Source organism: Podarcis gaigeae (assembly GCF_964106915.1).
Source record: "Podarcis gaigeae genome assembly, chromosome: 6".
Classification (NCBI taxonomy): domain Eukaryota; kingdom Metazoa; phylum Chordata; class Lepidosauria; order Squamata; family Lacertidae; genus Podarcis; species Podarcis gaigeae.
In genome coordinates, this window is record NC_139682.1 from 59,184,607 (window position 1) to 59,198,152 (window position 13,546).

General features: G+C 43.7%; 1 protein-coding gene across 1 annotated transcript; it reads right to left on the reverse strand.

Moving 5' to 3' along the window:
* Window positions 1-2,750: 2,750 nt before the first annotated feature.
* Window positions 2,751-4,494, reverse strand: TACSTD2 (tumor associated calcium signal transducer 2). The gene has a single exon (XM_083745890.1). The coding sequence runs from the start codon at window positions 4,379-4,381 to the stop codon at window positions 3,455-3,457; it is 927 nt and encodes a 308-aa protein (XP_083602016.1). The 5' UTR covers window positions 4,382-4,494; the 3' UTR covers window positions 2,751-3,454.
* Window positions 4,495-13,546: the final 9,052 nt, after the last annotated feature.

Below are 13,546 nucleotides of genomic sequence, written 5' to 3' on the forward strand. Positions count from 1 at the left end.
GAAGAGGCAGCTAACAGCTCCGGTCACCCCCTGGACTGTAGGGATGCAGGCAGTGGCGTAGCGTGGGGGGTGCAGGGGGGGCCGGCCGCACTGGCCGCAACATCGGGGGGGCGCTCGCACTCGCAGCTCTCTGCCCCCTGCTAACACCCACGGGTTAGGGGGCGCAAATTACTTGCCTTGCCCCGGGTGCTGACAACCCACGCTACGCCACTGGATGCAGGTGAAGAGGGCTGGCTGAGGGCAGTGCCCCATGCCCCCTAGTCAACCAACCTCCAATGATGTCCTGGTAAGAGCTGTTTCCACTCACACAAATGACTACACCAGATTACAGTAGAAGCAGGACAGAGAGGCTTTAACCATGAATTCATTGAAAAAGAATAAACAATTTCAAGGAGTGTGAACTGTGGCCGGCTATTAAAGCAAGAGTTGCTAGTACACAAAAGTTGTTAAGGCTAAAGACCGAGGAGAGAGCTTCTAGGATTCTCCTGTAGTGTTATTTTCAGTTTTGGGGTCTAATAACATACAATAAAAGTGGTTTTCCCCAAACCCACCTCTAGCCAGCCCTTTCAGCTATCCATCAGCATGCCTGCCTCAGTAAATTGTTTGTCTTTTCCAATGCCTATTATGGATTAATTTATCATAGAGCAGGTTGCAGGTTGATTTCATTGCACACTGGAATGGGTCTGTGCTAAGACCTCTAATGAACTTGATCTGAGTGTGTGGGTGATGTAATTGGATAGCTTCTTCGTCCTATGAGTACTCACTCAAGTATGGATTGAAGTCGGTCTACAACTCAGCATATTGAAAGGGTAAGTTGAATTTTCTCACAGTCTATGGTTCCCTTTCATGCACTTCCCATGAAATTAAAATATCTCTGTGAACATTATTGGTAAAACACTGGTAGTCATCACAAGGTCCCGGTTAAAAATGAATGTGATAATAACAGCCACAGGTACGTAAAGGAGGAAAAGTAGGAGTGGTGAGAAGGTTGAAATTGCAAGAAAGGAATGCAACCTGACTCAGAAAGGACGTGGAGTTTGTCAAAGTCAGTTTCTTCCTGCGTCTTTATGCCAGCTAGAATGGCATATGGCCAGAGATGTTCACTGCATGTCTTGCTGCAATTAATCTTTCTGTTCTTTTGATTAATTGCTGGCATATACTGTATCCCTCCCCATTTATGACCTCTGAGCTTTCTCTATCCCTTAGCAGCATATACAACTGAGTCTTGACGGCATACACAGAAATACCAAAGCCCATCCACTTTTAGATGGGGTTAATTAATTATAGAAACTTTGATACATCTGTAGCTATGCATGGCCTAGTCTACTCTCTCACACAGAAACAAAAGTCTTCTCCTAACCCATCAAATCTCAATTATTTTTTCTGCTTTTTTGAAACAATTATGATTACTTACACTTGTTTTCTTACTCATTAGTTTTCTTACTCATTGGATACATTGGCTACATTTACAATTCATAGTAAGTCACATGGCCAATAGTTTACCATGAACATTGATTACTTTAGTCCTCCCTGCTAGCAGCAGAAGCAACAAACCACAATCCTTGGTTTAATGTTATGTCCAATCCAGGGATTGTGGTTTGTTTCGTGTATCAGGTGTGTTATTTGATCTTATCCGGAGATGCATACAAAGAATATATTTTAAAACAAAAATAAAATTCTGAACAAAATAAAATTCTGAACAAAACTTATAAACCACAATTGGTGAGTAAATAGCAAACCTTGGCTTCAAATCATGGTCATGGTTTGTTTGGAACAAAACAAACCACAATCCCTGGTTTGGACATAACACTAAACCAAGGTTTGTTGCTCCCGCTTGTTTGTTGGGGGAGTGAAATAGGAGCATTCTGTATGTTCGCAACATTGCCACCCACATTATGAAAACCATGGGCCCGGGGCATTGTTAGCTTATTTGATAACTCTGTCCCTGGTCAAAATAGCCTTGATATCTGTTGTCAGAAAAAAGAAAAAATTAAGAGCAGGACCAAGTACAGATGTTCTCAACTATTCTGCAACCTTTCTGCAGAACATCTTAAAGAAGCTCTAAGATCACTTGGGTACCTCTGACTTGACAGCCTCTACAACGAAGGAACATTGTGCTTACAGCTATATGTGACTCACAGCTATATGGAGGAGTGCTTGTTCATTCAGCAGCAGTGGTTACAAATTATGGTGCAAAGATTGTGGTGGCCTGTAACGACTACCATAGTTTGTAATGACAATTTTAATAGCTTGTAGTGACTTACTGCTTTGGGGGAGAGCCTTTGTGGCTAAGATGACCTATCTAAAGTGTCACAATAGCATGAAAGGTCCTATTTTGCCTGGACAAGTTAGTTAACAAGAGGAGTACACTCTATAGCCTATGCAACTATGTTGTACTGAGTCATTTTAGGTCTATTAAAACAGTAGAGAGGTTTTCGGGGGTTTCTTGCCAGCTAGACTGTGATGGCAAAGATTAGATAGCAAACAGTGCACTTACTACCAGCAGCTGCTGTCACCAGATGAAAACGGGTGATACTTTCCAAGAAATGGCAATGGCTGGCAATGGTTTGATTATATTACACCACCCAGTACATGACTGGCAAGTAGTTTTCCCAGAGCTGGAATTCAGCAAGGACAGAAAAAGCTTACCCCTACAGTAAAACACCAGAAGATAGTTAAGGACCACAGGCAGCCTGATCTATGCTGGGAGGAAAAATCCTTTAGAATCACAGCATGAAACTTAGCAACAGTTTAAAGTTAAGAAAATTTATTTCAATGAAGATTACATTAGAAACACACACACAAACACACAAACACACAGACACACACCAGTTCCATGGTAAACGCTGACATTTGTTCACAGAAGGTATTACTATTTTACAAAAGAAATATTTTAGATCCGAGACAAAAAACAATCAGGTTTAAATGGAAGAAGGGAACCTTTCCAACACTTTTAATAATAGAAAGTCTGTCTCAAATGCACAGACAGAACACACACACCTTAGCAGCATGGGCCAAAGAGAACAGGGCGGGGGATTGGGGGATAGCTACACATAAACACACCCCAAAAAGATGTAGAAATGCAGTTAAAATAAATTAAACTAACCGTGTAGCTACAGAACATTGTTTTCTTAAAAAACTACAGATCTGGAAAAGTTCAGGAGCGGGTACAGTACAGGGATTTTGTCCCTAACACATTGATATTCATCTCAAATTATTATTATTATTATCACATAGTACATTATAGTTAAAGGGAAATGCTAACTATATCCCAATATTTTCCAACCTGGAATTGTGGACGTTTTACAAAGCTGTTTCTTTTATCTTTGATTAAACATTAATTTAAAAAAGAAAACCAAGTGCCCTCCCCACCTTCAAAAGACATGGTAGCAATCTTGTTTTCTTCTTTCCATTCCGCCCATGTCATCTTAGTTCTACAGTCAAATTAAGGCACTTATGCATGTTGTCCTTTTCGCATTTCTCCCATCTCTTTAATCTCAACCTTCTCATACTTGCCCGTCTTCCGCCTCCTGGTAACCACAAGCACAGTTATCCCAACAACAATGGCCAGGACTACCACCACCACCACTGCAATGATGCCCGCTGTCAGGCGCTGCATAGAGAACTCTGGGGGTTTGTCATCAACATAGTATACTAGGATTTCTTCAATATCTAGAGGTTCGTCATTGACATAGAGACCAAACATATTATCGGGTGGGAAAATGGGTTTACCCTGGATGTCTTTTTCAAAGTAGTAAGCTACATCTGCAATGTCTACATCTTTGTAAGACTTGTCCGAAATGTTCTGCTTTAGGTCGATATGGATTAATGGCTCCTTGTACTCAACAGCTGTGATGAACTTTGGATGGAGCATATAGCGGTTTTCAATGAGCTGTCGGAAGCTGTTTGCCACTTCAGATTCAGACAAGGGAGTTTTTCGCTCTTTGTGCTTCATCTCAATGTAGATCCAGCTTGTTCTGACCAGCTCGTTGCACCTCATGTTGAGATCCCCCTTGTCCGTCCTCCTTACCCCAGCGCTGTTCACACACCAACAAGTATCTGTCTGGTTGCACTGCCTGGCTTTGAAGAAGCCCATGGCATCACATTCTGGGTTATAAAGTCCATCGTTGTCCACAAACCCATGTTCGGGCCTGGTAAAACTTCTGCCTCTTTTGGTTTTTATTTCCGCCTTCATCAGCAGACATTTTGGAGTCAGCGTTGAACAGTCCAGCCTCTGGTTCGAAACGCGTGCCGTACAGATGCAGCTGCCGGACTCCGAACTGCAAGACGCCAGGTTATTCGTTGGGCAAAAGCAGTCGTTCTGGGCGGCCGACGTGGCCACAAGCATCAACACGAGGGCAGCCCCCAAAGCAGACTCCATGGAGGATGAGCAAAAGAGGTCTTTAGGGAGAGACAGGGCAACACAGCAGCCTGAAGACAAGACACATCCACAACAAGAGCCTCCCGGTTTCTGAGTGATAGGGCGGGACAGCTGCCTCTCTTTCTACCATCGGACCTGCCCAACCAGTCTGGCTGGTGACGCTCAAACAAAGCACGTGTGTGGTGACACAGAAAACCCACAGACCAAGAGAGCTGCGCCTTCTTCAGTAGGGAGTGGCAGCAACTCTCTGCCTTCTCATACTTCCCTACCCTCAGCCTCGCCTCCTGGTAATCACAAGTGAGGTAATTCCAGAAATAATGGCCAAGACTTCCACCACCACCACCTGCTTTTCTTTCCTCCCACTGAAGGAGGAAGCACATCATGCCAGAAACACAGAAACCAATACTACATTAAGCTCTTGCAAATAGAAACGTGCCTACCCCATGGGCCAAACTCTGCATAAGTGCTGGGTAAGAGGCTACTGTGAGGCCAAGCCCAGTCAGCCTCCGTTCTGTTCAGCTCAGGAGACCTACTAAACAGGGAAGACAAACAGTAGCTCCAGTGGTCAGTACTCATAGTCGTCAGGATGTAAAGTGGAAAAGATCACAGCCTCCAGAAAACCCCCTTTTCTTTTCTCTGTCTTTTTTTTTTTTAGAATCCTCATTATGTGTCAAGTGATTCAAGATGTAATGCTGAGCCATTTCCATGGATATTCCACCAGACTATGGTAAGAAAGTCAGAGGGGGTGAGCAGACAATAGGACAGTTCTGGAAGCAGTGTTATACCTAAAATTTTTGGAATGCCCAAAGCAGCCAATCCCAACCTGGTCCTCTGTAGATTTTGTTGGGATGACAACTCCCATCCCCAGCCACGGTAACTGCCTTCCTCTAATGTGGGTTTCACTGCCTTCTATCACTTTTTAAAAGTGTATACCTAATAAAATTCAACCGTACAGTACACCAAAAGTGTGGATTGGGGTAGCTGTGACTGGCCATAGTTCCCTATTTTAAGTGTGCCCTGCGAATGTCATATTGGGCTTTCCCTGTGTGTAATGTGTGAAGTGGCCCTCATTTCACAATCATCTCTTAGGAAATGCTGTTCTCCATACCATGGATCTCTGTTGCCTTGACCCTCATGGAGAGGCCCTGTCCAGTCCTGAAATTACATCAGGGGAGCAGGATTAAGATTGAAAACAACAGCACAAATAACCCTATGATATCAGTGAGGGGCATTCAGCCTTTGTTGACCAGGGTGCTCTCCAAGTGTTTTGGCCTACAACTCCCATCATCTCTGGGCAGCATGGCTGTACTCACTGGGGCTAATGGGAGTTGTAGTTTCAACGCTTGGAGGGCACCATATTGGCTGTTTTAACACAATAACACCAATTACAGTTTCTTTTTCTATTAGGTTTCAGGATTCTTTACCATTGTCCTCTGCTATGACCATCCAAACCTGCCCTGTATACACAAAAAACACATTACTCCAGGGGTCCATAGGTCCATTATTTTGTCAAACCGTGAGGGCATACGGTTAGCTAGTCTTTCCTGTAGGGTTCTTGTTATCCAATACGATCTTCAAAATTGGTGTTATTGCACATCCTTGATGGGTTGGCTATTTATCTCATTTTAAAACAAAACATGTTTCTGCTCCTTGTGGATGGTCACTACATAACCTGCTCCTTTTGAAATTTTCCAAGCTTAGACAATAAAAGACACAGCAACTTTCACTTGAGCTTTGCAAAGTTAAAAATACAATGATTAATATCATCAGGGAAGTTTCAGGAGGCATTTTGCAATCAAAACTCTGAGTAATTACTTCATAGGTGGCATTCTAGCAGACAGAGAGGCTAAGATCTAAGCAGCAGGCATGTCTGGTTAAATAGTCATCCTCCCCCCAAAGGAACCATGGAGACAGCAGCTTGGGTGGGGGCTACAGATCTCAAAGTGGTCAAAAAACACAACGAAAACTGCCACCCTTTGACTGCTGAGATCTCAGATGTGGGACATGATTCAAAGAGCTGCATATGGACCTCCATACATGCACTTTGGTTTTAAGCAGTTCCCTCCCATTCAGTTCTTCAGGGTCCTCCAAACTGCTCCACACAAAGTTGGAGAAGCTCCTGCCTTTGGATTGGTCCCTACTGAACTTCCAATAGGGCTGGCCAGTCAAAGTTCCCACTTGCTCATATGTTAGGGATCAGCTGACAGGCACTTATCTTCCTTGCCCCCTGCGGGCCAAATTTGACATGGCGAGATGACAAGGTGATAACTATAGGCTGCATACACACTAACCCGTTTATGGCGGGAAAATGCAGGTTTCTCTCAATCCAGAATTATTCATACTTATCCTCAACATGCTGTTTTCCACTTAGTTTAAGTCCAAATTATTCTAGATCTTACCTCCCACAAAGATGGGCATGGTTACTTGATAAGCATCTCAAACCCTCCCCTTGGTTGGGTTATTCATGCCTTTTCCTCCATGCACATGCCCCAGATGACTGAAGAAGGAAGTGGTGATTGGCATCCTGGCATACGCCCACCCACAATGTCATTGGGCAGGTGTAGACGTGGGCACACACCCCCCCCCCATTGTCAGGACTGCTGATGTCTGTTTTCACCTCTTTTCAAATGGACAAACTGCAGAACCAACCTGGAATGAGCTTTTATTTTTTTGAAATAAACCAGTTTCTCAGGAAGCCCCTTTCTAGGGGGCAGAAATATGCAGTAGATCTGGAATGTGTGTGGACTGCATAGGGGAAAAAGTACTCAGGCTCCATTGATTCTAGAATAAAATAGTGCATATACACAGAATTAAACACACACATGCACTCTTTAAGGCTGCAATGCCACTTATTTGGGAATGAACCCCCACTGAACTCAATGGGATTCTGATTTCTAAGGGGTTTTTGCACTGTAAGAAAACCTGTCTTCCGCTTACCACTGTCACAAGTCACCCAAGACCAAGTTTACACAACCTCTGCAGAGCTGGTGGATGTGTGCTAAAGGTTGCTCTAACATGCTTTCTGTTGTGCACTGAGAAATCACTAACAAAAGACTCTGCTCTTTCTTTTTTAAAGGCTCGGGGTAAAGTACATATCCAGTTAATTCGTAGAACTGACTCTGGCATATATTGGTTTGGGACGAAATATATCCAAAACCAGCTCTTGAATATCCTTCCATTTATCTTCCCCAACTGTGTGCTCTCCAGAAATTTGGACCACAATTCTCATCAACCCCAGTGAATATACCCTCCAAAATGTACGGAGGGCAGGTACTCATAGTTTCTGGAGCCATGGAAATCTTTCCACAGGAGACGACTCTTTCTATGATCCGTCTGGGTGTGTTTTTACATCACAGATACCAACATTCTCTGGAGAGTAGGTAGAAAATAGGGGTGGGGCCAGGAAATGCTAGGGGAATACCAGGCAAAGTTATTAGGGTTCTTCTGCTGATGAAAGGTGTCTAGGGAGTGACAGTAAAAAAAGAGGAGTAACCGGAAACAGCAGCCAGAGAGCTGAGAAGCAGGACAACAGGATCATTTCATACTTCATCAGAGATTTATTGCCATCAAAATGAGCCCCTGGACACAGGCCTGGTGTACTCACATAGCAGGATAAAGTGACAAACTGCTAAAGTGGCAGAACTGACTGCACCACTGCAAGCAAAAGGTCCTCTGTCTTCTTTAAAATAAAATAAAAAGCCCTCCCTGCAAACAGAAACCTAGCACGTCATGGAGGAAAATTCGACCACGGTACTGGTTTTCTATTTTGCACGGCGCCCCCATCCACCAAGCATATATCCCACCAGATATATAGGAGGAATATGAGAAGGTACTTGTCTATTCTGCCACTTTGGCACTATAGCATGGTAATTAAATGACTGACTGCCACCAGGAAGTCCCCGGTTTGAGGAAGTCAATAGGTGGCCTTTAGCAGGCCACTCACTCAGTCATCAGCAGTTCCCTCATCTGTAGTATGGGGAAATAATTATAATAACTTACTTTTCAAGTTTGTTTCACCGATTGCAGGTTCATGATGCTTATGAAGTACCTTGAAAGCATTATGCAAATGTTGAGTATTATTATTTCTGAAGTACATATGGAGGCAAACAAGCCAAAGTCTAGAATATACCAACAGTACATCGCCAGCAGAAGAAAACAGATGGAAAGGGGTGGAGAGATCAGTCTTATTTCTTCCACAAATTTACCATGTAAAACACCAAGTGCTCTCAATGTCCAGGGCCTGTTAACATCTACTCCGGGGAGTTTTAGACCCTTCAGAAGCCCGCTGTGATCTGTTTATAAGGTACTCAGGGTAAAGTTACTCGCCTTCATAGCAATCCTGATGCCACATTTACATCTTCAGTGAGATGTCCAGTGCAAGGTCTACAGAACCATCGTGGGACCAGTTTCAGCTGCTGGGGGTCAGATGACATGATGACGGAGCAAACAATGTGTTTCCTTGATTCTTGCCCCTCTTGGTTTATCAAATCTTCCCAAGGGGGGTGGCCAGGGGGATCTAGGGGGTGGTCAATGCAACTTTGCAGGAGATAGTAGCCCTGGTCATCTTGAAACCCAGGTACTCCTGAAAAAGCACTGCCTGGACCTCTCGGTTTCTGAGAAGAACTACCCGATCTTAAATACCGACACTGGAGGAAAGCTGATTGAGAGAGCTATGGTGCAACAATGGCAAATGATGTTTCATCTAAGAGTAGATTGGCCTACTCCAATTTGGGTTCAGGCCTGACTGTGGAACTGAATCAGCCCTGGCCAGATGGTTGGCCTTTATTGGAAGAAAGTGAGGGTGAGTGTCACACTGTTATTCTTACTCACTATCTTAGTGATATTTGATGCCATTGCTCCTGGTATCCTTATGAGCCAGCTAAGGGCTACTCCACACTTCTACTTGTCCTGTTCCTAGAAAGCACAGGTCCAAGTGGTTTTCTGTTTGACTTGCACTTTCTAGGCGCAAATCCAAGTGGTTTTGTCTTTGCCCCACCACTTCCCCCTGGGAAACTCACTCTTTAGTGCTAAATTGGAACAAACAGCAATCCACAGAAAACCTGATTGCTGTTTATTCCGATTCTGCGCTAAAGATCGGGTTCCCCCAGGCAAAAGCAATGGGGCAAACAGAGGTGTGGATAAGTCCTTGTGAGATGAGTATAGGAGGCAGTTTTACAGTGGTTCTGATCCTATCACCAGGATCAGAGAATAACATTGGCTGTCTGTCTTTTGGCACCATCTTTACAGCGCCTGCTGGAGATCTTCTTTCAACAAGCCTTTAAGTGGAAATATGTATGCCAGCTTGCATCTGCATTCAAACTATTTTTAAGCACTTTATATATGAAATTAAATGTTTGGGTTGCTAGTCCCACTCAGAGTAGGCCTATTGAAATTCATGAATCTCAGGCAGCCACGTTCATTAACTTCAATGAGTCTCCAAAGACCAGCATTGGAAACAAACCTTCCTTCCTTTTTATATGTGGAACTGTTTTTAATAGCTTTTACACTTTTCTTGTGGTTTGTCACTGTTTTGTTTTATAATGGTGTATTTTATTGTTGTAGCCCTTCCTGGGCCTTTGTGGTACAGAGTGGATAAGAATTCATATAAATAAGTAAGGTATTTGCAACAATATCACGCTGTTCTTTCTATGGGGTTTCCCCAGGATGTGCTCTTAACTGAATCCACACATGGCAAGGCTCACTGTAAACGCTTTCCAAATTGTTTTAACCATGCAGCTTGTCAGTATGTGTGCAATTTATCTTATTCTGGCTTAACAAGTCCAGATCCATATATCTACTTTTACAAGAGTGGGTGAAGTCGAGAAGTGAATGAGATGGCTTGGTCTCCATTCTGCTTCCTTTTTACAAGTCACTCAGCAACGAGTGAGAACCATAATTAATTGGAAGATGCAATTGGCTTGGTAAATACATCTCATTCTACATGAATCCTGGATAATACTATACTTTGGACTCAATCCAATCCTGAACTATGATTAGGCAAGCCTAATTCGTTTTTACAAACTCCCCTTCTGTTCCCATGAAAGAATAATCCATGGAAGACAATACCATTTAAGAGACCATTATAATACAGGGGGCTTGCAGATGGGTGTTTACTGCAGCCTTGGCACATCCATACATCATCTGAATCAAAATGCCAATTCATATTTTCTCAAATATTAAGCTTCTGTCTGGAAACAACCACAGTGGTCAAGAACATGCGGCTCAGTGGTGCAAATCTCACCTAGGACACACTAAGGGTGGAGTTTAATCAGACGCATAGAATTCAATGAACGGCATAAGTTAGGTTCATTAATTCTAAGCAACACTTAAGTGAAAGATCACCCTAAGTATTAAAAAACTTGACACACCTGGGTCATGCTTTAGCCCTTAGAAAGAACTGGTAGAATTTTGCCCTACCGACAACACCATTTTATCTCCAGAAAGCTCCTTTCAAAATAAATTTCAGCTAAAAAACATAGAGACTTTTCTCAATTACATTATCTGATGGAGAACACATCAGGAATATTTCTAATAGCTGAATCCCATCCATCAGAAGGCTTTGCCACAGAGTTCTGTGGGATTTCCTCCCAGGTAACTGTGCACTGGCTTGCAGCCTAAATAACTCTGAAGCATTGGTCCAGCACAGGCATCCCCAACCTGCAGCCCTCCAGATGTTTAGATGTTTTGGCCTACAACTCCCATGATCCCTAGCTAACAGGACCAGTGGTCAGGGATGATGGGAATTGTAGTCCAAAACGTCTGGAGGGCCAAAGGTTGGGAATGCCTGGTCCAGTAGCTGGCTACAAACTGCTAATCACCCTTAAACTCTGTATCCTTGACTTTTCCACCTTTCTTTAATGCTATTTTGAAACCCAAGACAGTTCCTGTCCCAGACTATTGACGTAACAAGCTCTGGGTGCATGCGTGAGTGGCATACCATGCCACACACTAGCATCAAGTTGCTGGAAAACGCAAGGGCTGGCATGGGGAAGCACCTTCACACAGAAGGTCTCTTGGCCTTTTTGTGCTGCCATGTTAAGTGCAGGATGAAGCTGCAGTGCTGTGGCTTCCAGCCTGGCAGAGGAACAGAAGAACCCATCTCACTAGTCACCACCACCCCACAAACACACCTATTTAGATTTAATGCAACCAGTTACCACTCCTCATTAAGCCTACTACCTAGGATTTGAGTAAATGTTACTACACATCTGATCATTTGCTTGTTGTTACTGCACTTCTGATCTAATATTCAGCTGCATGTCCAAAAAGCGACAGCCACTGAACCACTTTTCTTGCCTCTCATCTTCCTGTGTCTCACCTCCATTAGGTCAGAGGCTTATAAAATGAGTCATGACGGTTTGGATGACTTCCTGCTTATTACACGCCTTATCTTTTCCGGCCTCTTTATCTTTTGACACACTGATGCCAAGCTTATGTAAGCCTTTTATTACTGAGTTAAGAGACTAGTGCTGTGAATTTTGACCAGCTTAATTACTGTGAGTGAGCAAGCCTATTACTGGGCAACAGAGTGGACGAAAAACAAAGACACCTATGTCCCCTGATGGCTGGGAATCTCTCCCCAGTCTTTGGATGGCGACCTCCTTCTAAGGGGAGGGTCAGCGAAACAGTTTGAAGCTCATTTTGCAGCCTAAATTTTAGTTAGAACCTAACAGAACTCAAGGGACGCAGGTGGCGCTGTGGGTTAAAGCCTCAGCGCCTAGGACTTGCCAATCGAAAGGTCGGCGGTTCGAATCCCTGCGGCGGGGTGCGCTCCCGCTGCTCGGTCCCAGCGCCTGCCAACCTAGCAGTTCGAAAGCACCTCCGGGTGCAAGTAGATAAATAGGGACCGCTTACCAGCGGGAAGGTAAACGGTGTTTCCGTGTGCGGCTCTGGCTCGCCAGAGCAGCGATGTCACGCTGGCCACGTGACCCGGAAGTGTCTCCGGACAGCGCTGGCCCCTGGCCTCTTAAGTGAGATGGGCGCACAACCCCAGAGTCTGTCAAGACTGGCCTGTACGGGCAGGGGTACCTTTACCTTTACCTTTAACAGAACTCAGGTGCAGCCTTGAATTTGCTTAGGTCCAAATTCTCTGGTTTGGAGATACACCTGTGGAACGCCCTCCCATCAGATGTCAAACAGATAAACAACTACAATGGTACCTCGGGTTACAGACGCTTCAGGTTACAGACTCTGCTAACCCAGAAATAGTACCTCGGGTTAAGAACTTTACTTCAGGGTGAGAACAGAAATCGCGCGCCAGTGGCGGCACGGCGGCAGCGGGCAACTCCATTAGCTAAAGTGGTGCTTCAGGTTAAGAACAGTTTCAGGTTAAGAACAGACCTCTAGAACAAATTAAGTTCTTAACCCGAGGTACCACTGTATTTATGACTTTTAGAAGACATCTAAAGGCAGTCCTATTCAGGGAACTGTTTAATGGTTGATTTTTTTATTGTGTTTTTAATATTTTGCTTGGTGACACCGAGTCAGATGGGTGGTTGTTTTATAATAATAATTATTATTATTATTAGCAGAAATCAGAGGGTTAGAATCAAGTAGCTGCAATCACTGGTAAAATGCTAACTACTTCAGCACTTTACTGCTGTAATTCTAGAAAGAGCATTTCTGTCCATATAAGCCTCCACAGTGGGTGAAAGATTCCTGAATTGCAAGAGTTCGGACTATATACCACCTTCCAACTATGATTCTATGTAGGTACTAGTAATTGCAAAGACAAAAGTATTTCAATGTGTTTGAGATAACTAGGACATTACTATAAATTAAGGAGTCACTCCTTTAAATTAGTTGTCACATAGCTCCCTCTGCTGGCTTCATTCAGGTTTCAACCACAGCTAATTTCAGCCATTGTAATATTTACACGAAATTTTAATCCCCCCCCCCCCCCGAAAGAAGAAATTAGTAGGAAAATAAAAATAGCCTGAACTTGCTCACTGGTGCCAGAATGTATGGTTCTAAGAAGTGATAATTCTCATCTTCAGATGTTGTAAAATAAAGATGTCATATGGTTTATTTTGCTTTGCAAAATAAAGCCCTCACAAAGAGATACTGCAAACAGCCTGCTCATAATTGTTTAGAAACTGATTCTTTTCCTATGGGAGAGAGGGCTAAATGCTGTAACGACGGAATATTTACTAGGGATGTGCAAAC